Below are 22,670 nucleotides of genomic sequence, written 5' to 3' on the forward strand. Positions count from 1 at the left end.
TGTAATTAATTTCTTTTGATGCTTCATTTCAGATTCCGTGCTCCTCGTGAAGGCAAGGAAGGCAAAGCCTTTCTTTGCTGCAGGAAATACTTTTGAGATGACTTGCAAGGTTTCCTCTGAGCACATAAAGACTCCTCGATATTCAGTCCTCGTCACGGCTGAGAAGCCTGCGGCAGACCCCTTCAGCCCCAATGAGACTAAGCACATCATCTCTTTAAACCAGGATTCGGTCGTGAAGCTGGAAAATTGGACGGATGAGGCCCGGGCTGATGGAGTGGTACTGGAAAAGGTCCAAGATGATGAGTTCCGCTATCGAATGTACCAGACTCAGGTGTCAGATGCTGGGCTGTACCGCTGTGTGGTAACAGCCTGGTCCCCTGTGGGAGGCAACCAGTGGAAAGAAGCAGGGACCAGTTTATCCAATCCAATTCAGATAGACTTCCAGACCACAGGTTGGTATAGAATTCAGTTACAATTAGAAAAGAGTAGAATTTTGGAGCTCAGAGTCACCTGGAGGGTGATCTAAGCCACACTCATCATTTTACAGAGGAAGAAACCAAGGTTGAGAGGAAAGAAGTGGTTTTAGGGTTGCTGTTTTTTTATTTCATTTTTGTTTTTTGTTTGTTTTTTTGCCTGAGGTTATACAGTGGTTGAGCTTGGGGGGAGGAGCTTGGGTCTGAAATGCACAATTACTTTTATTAACCTGATTTATCAAGGTAGTATGGCATAATAAAATTAAGATCTGGCTTTGGAATCAAGAAGATCTGAGTTCAAATCCTGCCCTTGATTTATAACAGCTCTATGACTATGAGCAAAATTTTTCTCCTGTCTGAGTCACAAGCAACTTTCTAAGACTATAAGTTACAGGTGAGTGGGCTGATAGCTATCAGAGGAAGGAATCCCTATGCTGATGAAATCACAGGTACAAACTTCCCCCAGGGCACACACACACACATCCCCCCTCCCCCCAACCAAGGCAAAAAAAAAATCAAAGCAAATATTTCCATACACGGTAGACTGTTTCATCTTCATTCCATTGGCATTGCGTCTGGCTTGGCAAGCAACTTTCTCCTTGCTTGTGTGTTTGGCAGAGTACCCAGGGCAGCTGTGTAGAGAGGGAGTATGTCTGTCTGTCTTTGGTAAGAATCACGATGAATAATAGAAATTTTTTCGAAATTTGTGGGAGCATAAAACAGGGGTCCCAAAAGTCTTAGTGTTGTTGTCAGTTTTGATAGCCCTGTAGAATGGAAAATGAGGCCAGTTCACCACAAGTTTCAAATTGCTGATTGATTTACTGCTATATAGGACTAAGCATAGACCACTGAAAATTCTTAGTCCATTTTCCCCAGTCCTAGCATATATATGTATATGTATAGCTGGGGAAGTGACATTCTTTATATACTAATATTTCTTGTGCCTGCCATCTTGACCCTTAAAAATCATTTCCATGATAACTGCCCATTTATTCTCTTATATTTTCTAAACTCACTTTTCAAGAATTGTTTAGACACAGGGAATACTCTTGAATTTCCCAAATTGAAAGAGAAGGTTATGTTATGTGATGGTGGTTTCCTCTTCTACCAAACCTTCCACAAGAATGTACAGAGAAGTTACCTTCAAAATCAAGTGCTTATAGAAGGCTCCAGACACTACTTGGTATATTCTGATAACAAAAGAGCTATCATTTAAGTGTGCAGCAAACCTTAAGCCGCATTTTGTAATGCATCCCTCCCTGGTGACTAATTTCTCTCCACTCCTTTGGCCACATCTCATTTTTTTCTTGGGTATTCCCTCCAGTGCTTCTCCACTGGTTACTACTTTGCTTTATTTTTAATGACTCAGGCTATGGGGGGGGGGGAGAAGGAGAGTGTATATTAATGTGATCAAACATTATCTCCTTTCATGTATCTTATCTTGAACTGAACAAGCAACAATTTGTAAGCACTGTGTCCAAAGGCACTGTATTTGGTCTTCAGGATTTAGAGAAAATAACTACTCCTTGTTCTATTGGGGTATATAACAAGCACACAAAAAGTAGGAGAAAATTCAGAGACAAGGAGATCATTTGTGGGAGGATCAGAAAAGACCAGACACCTGAGCTGAATGGATAGAGCTCTAGTCCTGCAGTCAGGGAGGTATGGGTTCCAATATGGCCTCAGATACTTCCTAGCTGTGTAACCTTGGAAAAGTCACTTAACCACAGTTGCCTAGCCCTTACCACTTCTTAGAATTGATACTTCAAAGACAGAAGGCAAGTTGTTGTTGTATTTTTAAGACAAAAAGAAAAGAAACTAGAAAGTGGTAAAGAGGTTGGAAGTAAAAAAAAAAGACTATGGTAGGGAGAGGATGGAGTCTGTGAAAAGACTGGGAGAAAATAGATGGAGTGTCAAGTTTGGCAAATAGCTAATGGGCAGTCTTCTCTGAAACAGAGTAAGTAAAGGGAGATAATATGAAAAGAGGGCTGGAAAGGTATATGGAAAGCAGGCTATGAAAACTCTACATTCTAGGCTTGGGAGTTGATAATTTATCATAGAAGTAAGAGGGAGTTGCTAAGGGCAGGTAGGTGGCATAGTGGATAGAGTGCCAGCCCTGGAGTCAAGAGGATTTGGGTTCAAATCAAACCTTGGATATTTCCTAACTGTGTGACCCAAGGCAAGTCACTTAACCCTATTTGTGTGACCTTTCAGTCTTAGAGTTGTTACTAAGACAGAAAGTAAGAATTGTTTTTAAGAGAGAGAGAGAGAGAGAAAGTATGTCACTGATGATTTCTGATAGGAGTGACATGGCTAAACTGTGAGACTAATGAGGTAGTCTCTGAGGTAGCTATTTGGGGAATGGATTGGTGAGGGGACATACTAGAAATTGATAAATTTGCCTTTGAGATGATCTATTCCATCTCCTGAAATTTGGAGGTAAAAAAGTTGAGGCCAGGGCCTGGCTCTTGGTTAGAACTTTTAGTCTCCTGATTCCTAGTCCAGATCCCTCTTTTCTATCTTGGAAATTATGTAATATAGTAGAAGGGCCACTGAATCTGGAGTCAAAGAAACTAGGTTTTTGAATCCTGGCTTACTCTCCATTTAACCTTAGGCAAGTCACTTCAAACTTCAGTTTCCCTCTTCATAAAACTAGGAATTGGTCAGATTCCAGTTTGAAAATACCATTACCATAAAACTTAAGTATAATGAAAACATCTCAAAATCTTTAACTAAAGACCTGTGATAATAGCATTGTCTTTGTTAAAAGAAAATTGCTCCTATGTAAAATTGATCATCGTTTGCAGTGTGTCATTCCCTGCCTCCTCCCAAAGCAATCTTGTCTCCAGGATCAGTGTTGTGGTAGGAACTTCATCCTGCACCGTGGCTGACAGGGAACATGAGAAATACAAGTACTCTTAAAAGGTACTTGAGGTTTCCCTTGAAAACATAACATTTTTTACAAGAAAGAAAAGAGAAAGAAGCAAAACCCAAGGTGAATGGAAATAGATCTCTTCACTATTCAATAGTGAAGTTTTTTTTTTTTTAAGCATAAGCAAGGAGCCCTTTGTAAAGGTAAATAAAAGAAATGTTATCAGGCAAGATTTCTTACTATTTTAGTCCTTCAGTTTCTCCTGGTATGAAATATGTCTGCAAAGGTATTCCTCCTCAGAATGACACCTCAACTCTTTCTGTCACAAAAATTCCTGTAGGCTAAAAAATTGTGAAATAGGTGGATAACTTGGTGAATAGAGTGGACCTAGAGTAATGAAGACCTGAATTTAAATCCAGCCTCAGACACTTACTAACTTTGTGATCTCAGGAAGTCATTTAACCAACCCTGTTTGCCTCAGTTTCTTCATCTGTAAAATGTGCTGAAAAAGGAAATGGCAAGCCACTCCAGTATCTTTGCCAAGAAAACCTCAAATAGGATCATAAAGTCAGATATGACTAAAATAACTGAACAACAACAATAAAAAAATTGTGATTACTTTCTTCTTTGTTTCTAAGTTTTGAATCAGATAGCTCCTCACCCAGCTTTGAAACACAGCTTACCCCTGTTTAGGCATTAGCAAGTCAGGCTTATTCTTGCCTCCCTACTACTGGGTCCTTTTGCAAGGTAAATACAGGAGCATACTTCATTTGGCATCATAGAAGGAAAAAGGAAAGAAGAAATTATTCTTGATTTTCAGATGCTGTTCTTTTGGCAGCGTTAAGCTTTTGGTATTTGAATGTAGAAAAGATCTTTTATCTGTTGTCTCAGACTGGTTCTAAGGGGTAAAAAAGAAGCTGTATGTTTTTAAACTTATGTTAAAATGTATTAAAAGTCTAGGAGTTAAATCTTGAACAAAGGCAATGTAAACAATAAGACCACAATTTTTTTCCCTGCAGGGCCTACATTTAATGTTTCAGTGCATTCTGACACTCCAACAGTATATCGAGGAGATCTGATTAAACTCTTCTGCATCATCTCTCTGGAAGGAGCTTCACTCGACCCAGGTATTTGTCCATTTACTCTTCTTCACTTTATTGGAGGTTAGGGGGAAAAGGATAGTGACTTTATTTCTTTTCATGTACACATTTTATCATGTTAATCTTTATTAAGCATCTATTATATGTCAGACACTGGGCTAGATACTGGGGAAATAAAGGTAGAAAAGAAACAGTTCTTTTGTCCAAGGATGGAAACCAGCAAACCAAGAAAAAAATATGAATACATATAAAATGAATGAATGAAAAATATATGTCTATCTGTATCTCTATGTTTCTATATAGATAACTATGGAGAATTGGGGGGGTAGAGAGAGAGAGGGGGAGAAAGAGCGAGAGGGAAAGTTTGTTGGAAGATAGGTGAATAGATAGATGGAGAGATAGATACAGACATACATAGAAGCATAGGTATGTAGTCAGAGAGATACATAGATAGATATACAGATACATAGATAGCTATCTTGTTTAATATGCCAGGAACTTGCTATTATGAATACAGCTACAAGAAAGCAAAATAATTCCTGCCTTGGGAAACCAAAACACCAACAAGTAAATACAAAATGCCTAAGAAGTGAATGAATAAAAAAGAATTTTTTTAAACCCTTACCTTTTGTCTTAGAATCAATACTAAATAACATTTCTAAGGCAAAAGAATGAGAGTAAGTGACTTGTCTAGGATCACACAGCTAGGAAGTATCTGAGGACAGATTTGAACCCATGTCTTCCCATCTCCAGGCCTCATTCTCTATCCACTGAGCCACCTAGCTGTCACTGAAAAAGCATTTGTTAAGTGCTTGCCATATGTTAAGTGCTAGGATACAAATGCCAGAAAGCAAGACAGACCTTGACCACAAGGAATTCTAAAATGGAGGGGGACAATAAACATGAGAGAGTCCATATTGGAAGAGAGAAGGTAGATGGCAGGTGCATGCGAGATAGCATGGCTTGGAGACAGCTAGGAAGTGGTTGGAATTGGACAAAATAAAGTTAAAACTTACCAATCACGGCCCATGGTCTCCTATTGGAGTCCAGTTTTTGATGGGAAGAGGCAAAGGCAGCAGTGGCTGGCAAGAGTGCTTGGGGATGGCTGCAAAGTGCCAAAATAAATACAGATTATGCCCTCTACTAGATTATAAACTCTTTTAAAGGGGAGGGACTGTGTCTTATGCAAAATGATATATCCCAATTATAGTAGGCACTTGAAAAAGTATTTAAATGAATGAACAAGCAAATAAGCTTAACAGAAGTCACTCGTCCATTAAGTGCTTTGGGAATCTGTCTAAGATACAACTTATTTCCCCACTCACTTTGTGACTAAACAAGTCAGAGAAAGGATGTCTGTTTCTCATTTTGCTTTAAATGCCTGGAGAAAGAACACCTTGGTCCTCTTTTCCAAGTATCCCCTGAGTCTCATTTCTCCTTTCTGTGTGCCTCTATGCTATTTTCTTTAGATGTAACCTGTAACACTCAGATTCAGGTCTCCCATTGTAAAGAACCCATAAAGCAAGATAGATGGTCAAATTGAGCTAGAGACAGTGATCTGCCATTTCCCCAGCCTCCAATCATCTGTTTATGCTAATAGTGTTGCATTTTTTCTTCTGCCCATACAAAAATTATTGTTACCCTAGATAGTGATGGTGAACCTATGGCACACATGCTAAAGATGGCACATAGAACACTTTTTGTGGGCATGCCACTTTCCTTGTACCCCCCCCCCCAAGAGTTTGTTACTAGAAAGGCAGGGGAACTTTGAACAGAGCTGCTTCTTTCCCCTTCTCCACTGTGCCTGATGACATGTTTTTACATCACCCACCCCTCCGCCCAGCAGCCTAATGGGAACACTTTTCCCCTCCCTTGTGTGGAGTAAGGAGGAGAGGGGTACACCCATCACTCGATGAGGAGAGATCAGGGCACAGTATGAGGTCTCTAAAAGGTTTGCCATCACTGCATATATTTTTTATATAATGACCATGTTCTTTTAATACAGGAACTATTCAGGTAGACTTGGGCCCCACCCATGGACAAACTAGTTGTAGCTTGAGTTAAACTGACTGAATGGTTTCTTTCCTTCTTTCAATCAATCAAAAAGAATTTAAATTCCTATTATGTACCAGCCCCTATATTAAGTTCTGGAGATACCAAACCAAGAAACAGTCTCTGCTCCCAAGGACCCTATTTTCCACTGGGATATAGAGAATAGGGTTCAACACGTACATATACAATTGTATACAAAATAAATAGAGTAATTGGAGGGTGGCATCCACAGCTAGAAGGAAGGAATCAGGAAAGGCTTCATGTAAGAAGTGATGCTTAGGCTGAGCTTTGAGGGAAATAAGAAATTCTAAGAGGCATATATGAATATAGAGTACATTCTAGCTATGGGAAATAGACTAGGAAGAGGCACAAAAAGGAGAGAGGGAATGTCATGTATGAGGAACAGCAAAAATATCTGTTTGTCTGATTTGTAAAGGCAAATGTAGGCTGGGTCCAGATATCGAATCTTTCAGCTACTAAGATGCCTTCATAACATTAAAAACAGGGTCTATCCATACCTTTCCTATTCCAGGTTTTTTCTGCTACCAATTTTCCCCTTGTAAACTTAGAAGAAGTTTTAAATTCAGACATAGAATTTTAAGGCTAGAAAGTATATCACTACCATCTAGTCCCACCCATATACAAAATGAGTCTCCATTATTACACTGACAAACTGGTCATCCAGTTTCAACTTGAAGACTTCCATGATTGGAAATTGACCACCTTTCTATTGAATTCAATCCACCCTTGGACAGTGCCAATTATTAGGAAGTTTTTTCCCTAATAACTAAGCTAAATTGTTCTTTCTTCAACTTCTACTCATAGCTTCTGATTATACTCTATTTGGTCCAAGAGAGTTCAGTCCCTTCTTTCATTAACAACTTTTCAAGCACCATTCTTGGTTGCTCTCCTTTGGACATTCTCTGAGTTTATCACTATTCTTCTCAGAACTGAATACAATATTCCTTCCATATGAGGTCTAATGAGATATTATAGTCTTATTTCTTATATATAATATTCCCAGGGAAAGCTTTGGAGGAAGAGAAACCTAAAGGCTAATTTCTATCACATGCATTTCTTTCCCACTTTTCCAGTCTTCTCCTTTGTGGTACTGAATATTACCATACTTTTCAGACCTATAGCAATTGTAGCTATAGTTTCTAATAGATTTGGATTTGGAGAGGAAGATGGTTGGGGAAACAGTGACTGCTAAGTCACTTGATGTGGAAGAAAACTGAAAAAATAGGATTGAAGGATTATCTATGAAAAGGTTTAGAAGTACTTCCACTCTGGTATTCTAGAATGGTGAATGATTTAGATCTGAAATAGGCCAGAAGTGAACTGACTTGAACCTCTGTATAGAAGGAAAACAAAGCGTGCCTCTGTATGAAAACAAGCTTACATGAGACTGAATTCTGATAAGTAGAGGAATATCTGGGGCCATCTTATAGGAGAAAATTTATTGAGAATCTGAGTAAAGATGCATGGGGAAGAGAATGAATCATAACGGTTTGCTGCTACTAAAACTAATCATCTCATATGAACATACTAGGTAGAATTTAAGGGAATCTTAGGACTCATCTAGTCTAACATCTTCATTATCTTATGAAGAGACTGAGGACCATAGAAGGCATATTGGTAGTAGGGGAAGAGCCATAGTTCAAACCCAGACTTTTCAAGGACAAATAAAGAACTTTTTCTAATTCTAAAATTGCCATGGAGGGATGAGTGGTGAGGTAAGTTAGAGACCCGAACTTTGAAATGGTGAAGAAGAGAATTTATAGGAAATAAGAATTGAAATGACATCTGCCTAAACTTTACTAGCTGTAAATACTATTCCCAGAAATAAGGAATGGCTCTACTCCTTAGGTGAACTACCTTTACTGCCTTTAAAAGCCAGTGATATAAAAGCTCAAACTAACATGGTGGTTCTTATGGCATAATGAAGAAGTAGAAATGAAAGAAAAAGGAAATAAGAGAACATTTTTTAATTGCCTATCTCAAATGGAGAAACTTTCATTTTAACTAAAACTTATTTAGAAGCAAAATCATGAGGTTGGAAAGGACCACAGAGACATCTAATCCAACCCAAGCAGTCCCTCTAAATCCCTTCTCCAGGCTAAATTTCCCAAATTCTTTCATCCAATAGTTCTGTGTTCTGATTACCAATCTTCTCCTTATCCTGGTCACTATCTTCTGGGAAATCTCCAGCTTGTCAGTATTCTTCCTAAAACCGAACTGAAGAAAACGTCCATATATGATCAGACCAGGATAGACAACAGTGGATCTGTTAATGCTTATGTTCTGGTCACTATTCATCTCTTAATATTGCATTAAAATCTTAACTTTTTTTTAACCTAATGTATTGTCAGACACTTTGCTGAAGTTTAGTGAAACAATTATCTATAAAATCCCCCAATGGTTTATAGACTTTGTCAAAACAGAACAAAACAAAACAATAAACTGATTCTGATATGATCTGCCCTTAATGAGATCATGTTGGCTCTTGGTGATCATTATTTCCTTTCCTAGGTTATTATATGTATATAATATATATAGAATAGACCATCTTTCTAATTGTGCTTTCTAGAATTTTGCCAAAAATTGAAATCAAACTTAAACTTTGAAGTCTCCACTTATTTCTCTTTTTAAAAATCAGGACTTTTAGGGGCAGCTATGTGATTTGGTGGATTAAAAGCCAGACCTAGAGATGGGAAATCTTGAATTCAAATCTGGCCTCAGATACTTCCCAGCTATGTGACCCTGAACAAGTTTCTTAACTCCCATTGCCTAGCCTTTAGTGCTCTTCTGCCTTGGAACCAATATACAGTATTCATTCTAAGATGGAAGGTAAGGGTTTAAAAAGAAATCAAGGCATTTCTCTATCTATAGTCTTTCAGTTCCTTTCCCATTCTTTCAAAAAATACTAATAAAGATTTGGAAATCAGTCTCTCAGTCCTAAAAGGGCCTTGTGTTTGGAACCCATTGAGGACATCTAGGCATTCTCCTACTACTTTCTTACTTATATTGTGTTTTCACATCACTATTAACCTACTTTATTCTGTTCTTTCCCATCTAAAGATCATTCTCCTTGGCAGAAAAAAACAGATCCAAATAAGAAGTGAACTCCCTATTCTCCATCATTCATTTTCATTATATCATCTATCCCTCAGCAGCAGTTCTTTCTTTGATCCTCTTCTTTTTCCCAATATAGCTTTAAAAAATCATTTTCACTGTCCTTAGCATTCATAACTAGCCTTCTCATTCTGATTTTTTTTAGCACTCTTGACACTATTCTTCTAGGGCTTGCTTTTATATTCATGCTTAGTTACCTGCCCTGGTTTCTTTTTTCTATGTATGTCTTTAAAATCTCAATTTAGTCAAGGAGTTCTTTATCTATCTCCTTTAGATAGCTTTAGATGGCTTCTTGTTTTTTTTTTCTTCTTCCTAAATTTTTTTTGTAATTTCAAATTTTCTTTCTTGAGCTTCCCACAACTTTGGGACTAGCTTCCCTTGCAGAATTTTAGGGCAGAGATTCTGCCCATCTTTTCTCTGAATTCTTTGAAATCTTCTATCACCAAAACTAGACATCCCTGTCACTACATTCTCTTGCATCTATGTTAGGTTTTTGAACCAAGGAAGAGAATTGAGAATATGGTGGGATAAGAGGATGAAGAGAGTATCCAGTAAGAAAGAATGAGTTTGACTTATAGAAAGAAATGTTGTAGAGAAGGCAAGCTAGTATGAATATTGAAAAAAAAAGGGCCTTGGACATTGGGAAATGCTTGGTGACTTTAGTACTGTTTTAGTGGAATAGTGCAGAAATAGAATTGCGAGCAATTTGAAAAATTATTACATACAACAGGCTTCATTTTCCTTATATATAAAATGGGCTGAACTAGATGAAAGCTAGTGGAATTTATTCTTTAGAGTACAAACTATTGACAATTTGTTCCTTTTATCCCTAGTATCTAATCTAGTGCCTCATACCTACTTTTCATTTAATGAGTGTTGGGTTAAATTAAACTTGAAGAATCCTAAGGACTCTTAGAGCTCTAAATCCCATGATCTTTTTCTTGAGTTCCTTATCTGGTTGTTCCTCCTGCCCTGAATTTCCTTCTATTAGAATATCTTCTTAATATATAATATTTTTCTACCAAATCTTTTATCTAGCAGCAATCATGGGTTCCATCCCACCAAGTCTCAGTATAAAGTTGAAGCCAAATTTGTCTTCTTGCAATAGGATCTCCTTGTTTATTGTGCATATAGTACCCAAGATCATGGGTCTTGTTTCTTTTTTTTTTTAAACCCTTACCTTCCATTTTGGAATCAATACTGTGTATTGGTTCCAAGACAGAAGAGCGGTAAAGGCTAGGCAATGGGGGTCAAGTGACTTGCCCAGGGTCACACAGCTGGGAAGTGTCTGAGACCAGATTTGAACCTAGGACCTCCCGTCTCTAGGCCTGGCTCTGAATCCACTGAGCTACCCAGCTGCCCCTGTGGGTCTTGTTTCTAATTCTTTTCTTTGTTACTATCTCTTGTAAGTCATTGGTTAAATCTAGTACTAGTCTTCTTACTATGTAGTACCTACTGTTCTGTGTTAGCTGTCTCAAAAGATATATTCTCTCTAAGTCTTTTGGATCAGATTTTTAAGACTACTCCAGAAATTTTCTTTTTTTACTACCCTTTCTTAGGGGAATCTATTGCTGACCAAGAGCCCATCATTCTTATATTTTAATCTGTGGCCCAGGCATCTAAATAATGTTCTCAGATACCATCTTTTTAAACTATTTCTTTATGTCTAAGACCCACTTTCTTATCAGAAGCCCCCATATTCAGTTGACACTGGTGATGAAACACTACTATAGGCCTATGGAATTTTAGTGGATTTTTCTTACCAGGATTCATGATTTTGAAATTTTTTTTCTGAGTTTCTTCTTTTTTTCAAAAGAAATAATTTTTATTGATCTTTCTTTTTTTTTTACATTACTAAAATCTCTCCCAATATACCTGTCCTTCCCTTCCTGAAGAGCCATCCTATATGACATAATATTTTTAAAAAATAAGAAGAGAAAGAAGTCATCAATACCAATCACTGCTTTGCAAACATCTGAAAATAAAAGAAGTGAGGAAGTGAGTAGAGGATTCTTCTCTTAGCTGACCTTTGGAGCCATTCTTGTTCATTGTAGTACTTCAACATTCATTGCTAATTGTTTTTGATGGTTCTCTTGTATTTGTTGTTTTCTGGTCCTGCTTTCCTCACTCTGAATCATATTGTGTAAATCTCTGTGCTTCTCTGAATTTCTCATGTTTATGATTTCTTACCGCACAGGAGTATTTCATTATATTCATGTACCACAATTTGTTTAGGCATTATCTAATTAGTGGGCATCCACATTGTTTCCCAAAACTTTGCTAGAATAAAAAGTGCAGTTATAAATATTTTGTGATATATAGTGATTTGGGTCTTCTTCATGGTCTCCCTGGGGCATATCTAAGTTCCTTCTTGAATTGCAATTTCTCCCCATGTGAATAGCCATCTTTGGTAATGTTCTTCAGTTTTGACAAAACTCAGGAGTATCTCAGTTTGGTCTCTCATATTTGTCTCAGAGAAAATTATGTCTTCCTCAATTATTTATGTAAATAAACAAATAAATGTCTTCTTAACCTATCTCGACTACTACTACTCACTTCTTCAAGTCCAGTCCAAAAGTCCAGAAGTCTCAAGTCAAGAGAGAGCAGACCAAATGACTCCTTCTGGGTTGTTCCCTTTCCCAGGGTTCCAAACCTTCTCATCCCATCCCACCACTGCTGATGGAATCTTTGCAGTCTTTCCAGGCTTTTCCCATTTCAAAAGTCTCTGGATTTCTCTCTCACACATTTATACTATATAAAAAAGATAAATATATTTGTGATCATTCAAAGGAGCAAGCATTAACAATAAAGGAGATCAAGAAAGACTGCTCATAAGCATTAATTAAAGTACCTGCTATGTTCCAGGCCCTATGGGTATAATGATGAAAATGAAGCATTACTTGTCTTGGAATGGCTTGCTTTGTTCTGTTAGAATAAAAACAAGCACGTAGTTTTTCAAATATAATACAAAATAAATTCACACATTCAAAATAAATTCAAATTAATTTTTTTCAAAATAAATTCACACATAATATATAAAAATTGAACATATACATAGTATATAAAATAAATATACACTTAATATATACAACATAAACACACATGTAGGATGTATACAATGAAAACACGTACAAAATAGAAACATCTTGTATATATAAAATCAACAGTATATATAAAATAAGCACACATAGTATATTCAAAATAAACACACACATATAAAAATAAACATGTATATATAAAAACAACATATGCAGAATAAATGCACACATTATATTCAAAATAATATGTACACAATAAACACAAATAGTATACTCAAAATAAATATACCCAAAGCACATATAAAATAAACACACATTGTATATATAAAATAAATACAAAATAATCAGTAGAGTGCTGGGAGCAACATTAGCATCAGGGTTAAGGATTAAAGTGGTAGGTGAGGGGAGACCTCTAATAGGAAATGGCACATTAGCTGAATTATGAAGGAAACTATGGGTTCTAATTCCAGGGATGAGGAGCAGTTTATGCAAAGATGAGGTAGGAGATTCTAACTTAAGAGTCTGGCAAATAGTCCCTTTTTGTTGTAATGTAGAGGATATGGAGGAGAGTAATGTGACAAAGGCTTGGAAAAGTCGATTAGAGCTCAGTTGTGAAGGGCTATAAATGCCAAGCAGAGGAATTTGTACTTTAACCTGTAGGTAATAGGAAATCACTGAGGTTTCTTGAGGAAAGGAATGGTATGGTCTGATCTGTGCTTTTGAAAGCTTCTTTTGTCATCTTTGTGGAAGGTGGATTGGGGATGGAAGAAACTGGAATCTAGGGGTTTGGAAGATCTTGCTTAGATGTGTGGGCCTGAACTAGTATGGTGATGGTATAAGTGGAAAGAAGGAGATGAATGGGAGAGCTCTTGGGAAAGCAGAATTGCCAAGACTGATTCTCCTGATGGCAGCTATCATCCACAATCATCAGTCCATGAAGCACAAGACTCTCCTGAGCTAATTAATCTAGCCTCTACTTCTATAGAAAGTATTGGAGACTATGAATTTGTATTACTGAGTTCCAGAGGTTAAGTGAATCTTTCTCTTCCCATCCTTCTCTGTGATATTCTTTGGCAATCCAGCCTTCTCACACAGATTAGGATTCCCCTTGTCCTCTTTGTAGTTTTTTTCTTCTTAATTTCCTCCTCAAAGCACTTCCAATTTCCAAAAAATTAAGACAATTTAAAAAGCAAAAGCAAAAAAAAAAATACATTCATGTATTATGAGTGGGAACCATCAAGGCACTCAAATCTTTGTTACCCCAACCCCTCTTAGCACAGTGCCTAGAACAGTTGGCACTTAAGGAGTGCCTGTGTCTTGATTCAGGTTTATCTATGTCCAGATAGAATTTTTATGGGTAGAAATGATGTGTGATATGGATTGTTGCACTCATAAATCAATGGGAAATGATTTTTCCCCAAATCAGAACTCTTAAAATGTGTGAACTCTGCTTTACAAACTTTAGAGCACCACACATTTGTTTGTGAGTTGTTATGATCTAATCTCATTTGGACTCCCTCTTGGACTCTCTGCCCCCATGTCTTTTTCCTTTCTATCCCCTGGCAACATTTACCCTTTGGACTAATGGTTATGTGTGTTAGAGATCCAGAATGGTATTCCATGCTGGGTTCCACATTAAGATTCTTGTCATTGAAGAAGGGAAGAGAAATCCTTTAAGCCAAAAGACAATGTTGTTTTTGCCTGCCAAGCCCATATATGGAATGTGCCAAGCTCAAGATTTTCAGTACTCTTCCTGTGTGTATTTTGAAGTCACTGAGTCTCATCTTGGGAATAATGAAGAGGAATCCTCAGGTGAGGGTTAGAGTAGATGACCCCTGAGGCCCTTCCAACCCAGAGAGTCTGTGAACCCACCAATGAATCAACTGTTCTTTGCACTAAAAGCTTTCTTCTCTTGCATAATTGCAGCCAGCTCTGGCTGCCTGTTATCTTGCTGGCCACAGCCTATGGAACTTTGCCCTTTTGGTCTGTGTGTGGGTGGAAGAGTCTGACTAATTAAAAACAAATTGTCATTAGATTTCATCCAACCATCCTGTGGGTGTTTAGGGGATTTTGTGTGTGTGTGTGTGTGATGCTATGGTATAGAAAAGACTAGAGCCAAACATTCTCAGCAATGGAAACAGAGAAAAAATGTGCTACCCCTCCTTACCTCAATAATAATGTTTCCTATCATGGTGGAGGGTGTGTTTCTTATGTTATTTTTCAGTAATAATAATTACTAATATTATCACTTAATTTTCATAACTGTGAAATAGATGCTGCTATTATCCCCATTTTACAGACGAGAAAACTGAGATTGAGAAAGGGTAAGGAATTTGCCCAGGGTTACATATAGCTAGTAAATGTCTGAGGTAGGATTCAAGGTCAGGTCATTTTGACTCTGAATCCAGGACTCTATCTCAGTCTAAGTTGTAAGTTGTATTTCATAATAGAAAAGGCTATTTTTAGTGTTACCCCTGCATTCATTTAATACTTAAGATCTTAAAAACATCATCAATATTACTACATTGCCCTTTCTGTTGTCCTTAGTGTATTTTGCTAAATTAATAATAGATATATTCATTTTTATTGTTTAGAAAATTAGATATTTAAATTAAATGGCTTGGTGAGGTACTTTTAAAATTCCATTGGCCTAGGCAGAATCCTTCCTGAAACTACCAGCTGTGTCCCCAGCTTTCTCTTTGTGGCTGTTGTTTTAGGGTTGCTATTCCCTTGATGGCAAACATACCTTTAACCTATAGAGGATTGAGTTGGCTTTATTTTCATATTGTCTAAGAATTATTACTTGTCCCCAAAATTTTATTTCTCATAGGCCCATGATAAATTTTATTTGCTTCTATTAGAACTTTAATTTTACAAAGTACTTTAAAATTCAGCAACATTACTCTCTGGGGCTTTTTGACCATCCCCAGTTTCCTTGGTCTGACTTTTAAACAATAGTTATTAAATCTTATAAATTTAAGCACTTTTCCAGAAGAAAAAAGGAACACATGGCTTTTGAATTCTAAACTATTCTTATTTCTCAGGATTCTCTACCTATCTTTGCCAGTGCTCAAGCAAATCTTTCACATCATTGAAATCTATGTGTATGTAGCTGGGGTTTTTAGCCAAATGTGTCAGACCTTTGTTTGGACTTTGAGAACAAAGCTACTCCCCAAATTTGAAGAAGTTTGAAATTCAGGACTGCAGTGGGTCCTCTCTCTTTTTCCTCCCTACTTGTCACTGGAAAAGGACATTGTATTCCTTCCCAATTAAGAAGAAATATGAGTTAGTAACCCTAACCCATTTAATTTCTAAGATATGATGCTTCCAAGTTTACAAAGTATATGTATCATCTTATTTGATCCTCCCAATTAGATGATACTATTATGCCTATTTTATGGGCAAGGAGACTAAGCTGAGCAAGACTAAGTGACTTTTCCAGGGTTACACAGCTAATAATGTCTGAGAATCTGAATTTGGGTCTTTCTCATTCCAAGTCGAGTGCTTTACCCATTGTCATGCCATCAAACTTCCTTTGTTTTTAGGATTCAGTTTACTGAAGTATTTAGAAAGTCATTTGTCCAGAGACTAATTTTCTGTTTTGTGCATTTCAGTAACAGTAATTTTCTTCCTCTGTTATTTTCCATGTTTGAATACAGGGGCCCTGATCTGTATAGTGCACTGATTACTCTTTCTCATTTGATTTTCCACTCTAGATGACATGTCCTTTGATGTATCCTGGTTTGCTGTCCATTCCTTTGCCTTGGACAAACCTGCTGTCCTTCTGTCTTCATTGGATCGGAAAGGTGTTGTGAACAAGGCCCGGAGAACCTGGAAGAGTGATCTCAGCTTAGAGAAGATCAGTGTGATGGAGTTCCTGCTACAAGTTCATGGCTCTGAGGACCAAGATTTTGGGAACTACTTCTGTGCTGTGATACCATGGGTCAAGTCAACCACAGGGTCTTGGCAGCGGGAGACAGAGATCAAATCCAAGCCCATCTTTGTAACCGTGAAAATGGATGGTATGGACACCATGTGCTTATTTTCTCAGTGTTTGGGAAGTGCCTTCTGTCTGCATTATTGAAACCAACAGCATAGAAACTACCTAGAATGAAAAATTTGTCCCAGTGAATATTGTTTTCTATCTAGAGCAAAGATGATTCTTCACCTCTTTTAGATAATCCCCTTTAGCAGCCTGGTGACGTGTATGGAAAGCTTCTCAGAATACTGGGATCTTTTTTTTTAACATGTAAAGTAAAATACATAGGATTACAAAGGAAACCAGTCATGCCAAAATATGGTTCTCAAAACATTTTTTTAAAAATTCAAGGTCCCCCGAAACCCAATTGTGGATATCTTTGGGCCCTCGGTTAAAACTTCTGGTTTTAGTATAAGCCTAAACCTAACTGCAGAAGTAAGCAGCCAAAGCCTATTGGGTTTACCTGATGTAGACAGATTAAAAAGATATTTTAAATCCTCTTGCCCTTTAAATTCATATGTAAATACCTTATTTGTTTCCTCCAAATCTTAACTTGGATTTTTTTCCCCATATGTAATGGGAAGGAACTATTTAATTAAAAAGATGTTTATCAAGTTCCTATTGTGTGGGGATAATGGAGCTAGGAGGAGATACAAAGTTTAAGTGTTCTTTCTCTGCCCTAATGAATCTTTCAGTCTGGTAGGAAAAAAAATAAAGAAAAGTTATTAAAAGAAATAATGTTAAAAAGAAACATATATGTGGAGAGAGAGAGAGAGAGAGAGAGAGAGAGAGAGAGAGAGAGAGAGAGAGGAGGAAAGCAGAGAGGGAGGGAGAGGGAAGGAGAGAGAATGTCCATTTTCTAAATAAAGCCACTGTGTAGAGATACCCACCCCTTTGACACAAACATCAATTACTTCCTAGAATCAATGCTAGACTAAAGACTGACAGCCTATTTCCTTTCTGCTAGCTTGCAGGACTATCATTCTGTGGGTGGGTGGGTGGGGATACAGGATTTCAGTTTTGTGTAGTTATTGTTGGGTTCAAGTGACTATTAATGAATTGCCTCTGAATGTGAGTGTTGGTGTAAAGTGCTTCTAAGTTAACTTTGTTTAAAATGTAACTTCATAGAGAATATTAAGAGAGCGATGATTTACTTTGCAAAAGGATTCATCATAATATTTCTTTAAATTGCCAGCTGTCCTGGTGCTTTTATGATGTTTGGTTTACAAATATTTCATTTCTTCACAAATTTTGGAACACATAGACTGATATAAAATATCTGTTTTGCAGGGAACAGGCATGTGGTTTCATCAGCACAGGGAGTTCCCACTGAAGAAACTATCTTCAGTGTTGTAGACCAGCATGATTTATAATTTTAGAGAGTTGCCTAGGAGCATATTAATCACCTTGCCTTAGGTCATATGGCCAAAAGGAGTCAGAAACAGAACTTGAACTCAGGTCTTCCTGACTTCAAGGCTGACTCTCTATGCCACACTTGCTCTCACCCCCTCCTTAAAAAAAATGATACTTAGAGATGGCCAAATGAGTTGGAATCCCCACCCCCACCCCACTCCTCCCTTGAGAGGATGAAATGGCAGCATTAAAGAAGGGAAGAGAGCATGGGTCTGAATACTGCCTATTTTCCTTACCTTTATGTGACAGTGGAGAATCACTTTCCTATTTCCTCATCTGCATATAAAATAGAAACAATGACACCCCCTAAAATCAGGAGGCTTTTGGAGATAGTACATAGTAGACCCTCAATAAATGTTTGAATTGAATCAAATTGAATTTGGGAAAGGGACATTAAGCTAATTAAAAACAAGTCACTAAGAAAATATTCAACCATTTTTACTGAATGAATTATTGTTATCAAGATTAGAACTGGCTTGCTTTACGTTATTAACCTTCTTCTTCCTCCTCCACACAGTACTGAATGCCTTCAAGTATCCTCTGTTAATCGGCATCAGCCTCTCCACCATCATCGGCCTCATCTCCTGCCTCATAGGCTATTGCAGCTCCCACTGGTGTTGTAAGAAGGAAGTCCAAGAAACGAGACGAGAGCGACGTCGGCTCATGTCAATGGAAATGGACTAGGTGTGAGCCTGAGAAAGATGGACTGTCTGTCTTTCTGGGAGAGATGGGTGAGAAGAGGACAGTGACATTTTAGAGTGAAGTGTTTTACACTAACAAAAGAAAAGTCCTCTCTAATCTCAGGTGGGACTTCCAGCTCTCTCTTTTCCGCATGTTAAGAACTGAGAGCAAGGGACATGTTTACCAGTACTGACTCTTGTAGGGGCACTTTCTAAAGGGACAACGCTCTGTTCTCTATGTTATTGGTTGTTTCATAGGGTGTATGTTTTCCCAAGTGGGGCTTTTTAAACAGTGAACCTTGTCTGTTTTTTTTTTCTCTTACCGGTTTCTAGACCCTCTTATAAGCTCCATGCTATATATATATCTATATATCTATATATTTTGTCTATTGAGAGGGGGTTGTGGAGAGAAGAGGGTGGCAGGATTTAGAGACCTTTGTCTTGGATGACTATTTGCTTGCTCACTCTACTAGGTCTCTGTCGACTCAGAGGCACTATTGCTAAGATCTCCTGAATGGGACGTTCTAGTACTGCTTAGAGACAGCATGGCGCTGTTGCTAAAAGCCCACTTGTGGCTTTTATCATCATCCCCCTATTTTCAGGGGCTTATGCTACACTTTATATGGAAACTTAGTTTCCTGTTGAATTGGAAGGCATTTTTGCTTCTTTGTTCCCTCTGTTCCTTCAGTGTTAGAATATCGGACTGGCCACCCTAGAACCTAACACTCCACCGAACACCTTACCTTGCCACCTCAGCCTTAAAATGTATGCTAAGTAAAAACCCAGCAACCCCCTTTGCTAGTGGTGGTAAGTAGGCCTGTGAAGAAATGGAGGATTAAGGGGGGGAAATGCCAATTTTTAGCATAGGCAGCTCTGAGTATTCCTTTCCCTCAAGCAAATAATCAGATGAGCTAGGGAGGCAAACCTCCTAGATTGACCTTGGATGGCTCAGGGCAGGAGGGACAATGAGATTACTAAGACCCAGTTGGGGTGCAATAGCCAACACTTCCTCCACTCTCCTGCCTGCTAGGCAGCCGCTGTGGCAGCAGTTTCGATGGACCTCATGGGAGCACCTGCAGAAACGTAACATGCCAGTCTTGTTGCTTTGACTCCCCTGTTGGGAAAGGGAATATTTTTGCCAAGGCTGTCTTACCTGAACGGAATCAGAAACAAGGCGGAAAAGCCATTCTTTTCCATGGCCTTTTATATCCATCAGGTCTTTTTAGGAAGCTCAACAGGGTGTTAAAGGGAGAGGGCAGAGTTAGGAAGAGGAATAAAACCCATCTATTCTCACGTAAACAGCCTGCTGAATGAATACCCGGCTCTTTTCCTTGACTGTGCCAATCAGGGCTGGGACTGGGTCAAAGCAGAGAGAAAGCAATGTTATTTGTCCTGAGGCTCTTTTTCCCCCTGCTTTTAAAAAAGATTTCCCTTAGCACTCTCCTGCTTTCCAAAGTGTCTCCAGCACGGCATGGCCTTTCTGAAGCATCCCAGTGGGGTTTTCTGAGGCCCATTGATGACTCATGGCCTAGATTCCTGTCTGCTATGCTTTCATCCTCATTCTGAAGGAGCAGTCACAGCGCTGTCTTCCAAGGAAGGGGGAGTTGGGCAGGGAGGGGGGGTATGTTTTGAGCAATAAAGTCAGGTCCCAAAGAAGAGTATTCATGTATTCCCATTTCCATATAATTGGCAGGATGAGCCCTTTCCTTTTCCCTTTCTGCCAGCTTCTCCTGCTCCCCTCTTCTCACTGATTACAGTCTCCGTGATCATGTGGGCCTCCACATTGATTTCCCTCTCTGTTCTGTTAATAGAGAGGGTTGCTCATGCAATGAGTGCCCTGTCTGGGCCATGAGAGTCCTTAGTTATCCGGGGCAAGAATGCTCCCTGAGGACAGTAGCAGGGCCTTGGAATGCCGGGTGTGTATGTCCCTGACAGGATGGTACCCCTCTATTGATGCTCTTTATGGAGCAAGAGTTGGGATGACCAAAGGGAGAAACTGTAGGATTTTAATAGCATTAAGTTTTATCCTTTCCCTACCCCCAAGCTAACGCTAAAATAGACACCATTTCTTTATGGTATTATTTCCAAGGAGAGAGGTGTCAGGCTCTTCTAAAGGCAGCAAATTCCAGAATCAAAAGTAGACATCAGAACTTTTACTAGTTAAAAGCCAGCACACTCTGAGCACTTTGGAGTCTACCATTTTGCTGAGAGAAAACTCAGGGTTTTCATGACTCAGGCCTTTCTCGTTAGTAGAGAAGGGCGCCCAGCTATGGGGGTGGGGGGTGGGGGGGCGAAGGCAGAGGGGGAGGGGGAACTTGCTGCCCTAGGAGGGTTGAACACTATGTTACAGACTGGTTGGCCAGTGCCACTAGCATTAACAAGGCTTTGTGGGGAATCAGGCCCTCTGCCTTTTCCCCGACGAGCTGATACTGCAATGTGAGGAGCTTCCCCAAAATGCCTACTTCCATAGCTCGTTGTGAGGGATGCAGACCCAGGACACCATGCCAAAAAACCTTGCATCAACTTGGAAAATAAACTTTGCTGATCATTTGTCTGTCTCACTATCCATCCTTTTCTCTTTCTTTACTGTGAAATGTGTTGGTGAGGGCTCTCTTGGGACACCATGTAGGGATCCCCGTGGAGAGATTCTTGCCACCAGTAGCGGTTGGAATGGCAGAGGGCCCTAGAACCCTTGATGCTCACCAGTTGCCACTTATATTTATTTGTGCTACTCGATTGTCATAAATATATTCCCTAGAAAAAGCCTAAGGGTTATCCACATGAGTGAATCTTAAATAACCAAAATTTATAGACAGACTAAAGCTGTTGTTGTTGTTGTTGTTGTTGTTGATGTTTTCAAAAATACAAACTGACACCGTAAAGAAAGTCTCTTGGGACAGTGAAAATGCAGAGACTCATCCATCTTCACATTTAAAGATTTCTTAAGTCTCCTTCATTCGACTGCTAGTGTTTTAGATTCTCCCCACTCTCCCAGCCTTCCCCTGAAGTTCCAGCACAGAAGACCCCTGGTATCAAGACCCTTCTGTCTACTTTCCCTTCTGCATTTTGTTCTACAGACTCTTGGCAGCCATTACTTTGTCACTGAAGTCAGTGACCCAGAGACTGAGCCTTCCCAGCAGGGACAATAAGCAATATACAACTTGCTATTTGCAGAAAAATCTGAACTATTTTTTAGCTTTGCAACTGACAACAGAGGAAGAAGAGAACCAGGACCCGGGTAAGTGCATTCTTCTTCCTCTGATCCACCAGGTTCTTAGTGGCACACCCAGCATGCACATCACTTGGGGAGAACATATAGACTTTTTCCCACACGAGAAACAAGGACCGGAAACACCAGCTCACAAACCTACAGAAACTTGCTTAGACAAATGGTTTGCATATTTTTGTCCATACTCAGTGTCATTTGAACTAATTATATTGTGTTTTTTACTGTGATCACAAATAATATGCAATACACGGTCTGGTTTTTTTTCTAATTTCATTAAAGAAAGTTTAATTTAAAGTCAAAGCATATGAAAAGCCTGGTATTGTCCTTTTCTTTCCTCCCCTCCCATGGCGAAATGTATGTCGTGTGTCTGTCATTCTCTTTATCTGGCAGATTTTTTCCCCTTGAACCCTTAAAACATTTTAGATTGTTCTCAAGGATAAAAGTCATAGAAACTTAAATGACCTCAACAAAACTGATGCCTCATGATGCTACATAAAAAAGGAAGGGGTAGAAATGAACCTGCTTTTTAAGAACATCTAGGTGCTAGGCTATCCTGTTTAGTATACCCCCATAGCACCCTTTCAGGGAGCTCATATTACCTCTTGGGTGTTTAAATGACCTGCAGGATGAAAGTGGGAACTCTTGTACTTTCAATTTTCAACAGAGGAAATGAACACAAGTGTTCCATGACCTGGTCAT

At 38.7% G+C, this 22,670-nt stretch overlaps 1 protein-coding gene across 1 annotated transcript in view; it reads left to right on the forward strand.

Moving 5' to 3' along the window:
* Positions 1 to 22,271, forward strand: part of PTGFRN (prostaglandin F2 receptor inhibitor) — an 85,663-nt gene extending 63,392 nt beyond the window's left edge. Inside the window, exons 6-9 of the mRNA XM_007485261.3 lie at positions 33 to 452; positions 4,365 to 4,472; positions 16,387 to 16,692; positions 18,580 to 22,271. Coding sequence (XP_007485323.2) covers positions 33 to 452; positions 4,365 to 4,472; positions 16,387 to 16,692; positions 18,580 to 18,746 — 1,001 coding nt within the window. The 3' untranslated portion in view covers positions 18,747 to 22,271. The remainder of the gene's footprint in view (positions 1 to 32; positions 453 to 4,364; positions 4,473 to 16,386; positions 16,693 to 18,579) is intronic.
* Positions 22,272 to 22,670: the final 399 nt, after the last annotated feature.

The sequence above is a fragment of the Monodelphis domestica genome, chromosome 2 (assembly GCF_027887165.1).
Source record: "Monodelphis domestica isolate mMonDom1 chromosome 2, mMonDom1.pri, whole genome shotgun sequence".
Lineage (NCBI taxonomy): Eukaryota > Metazoa > Chordata > Mammalia > Didelphimorphia > Didelphidae > Monodelphis > Monodelphis domestica.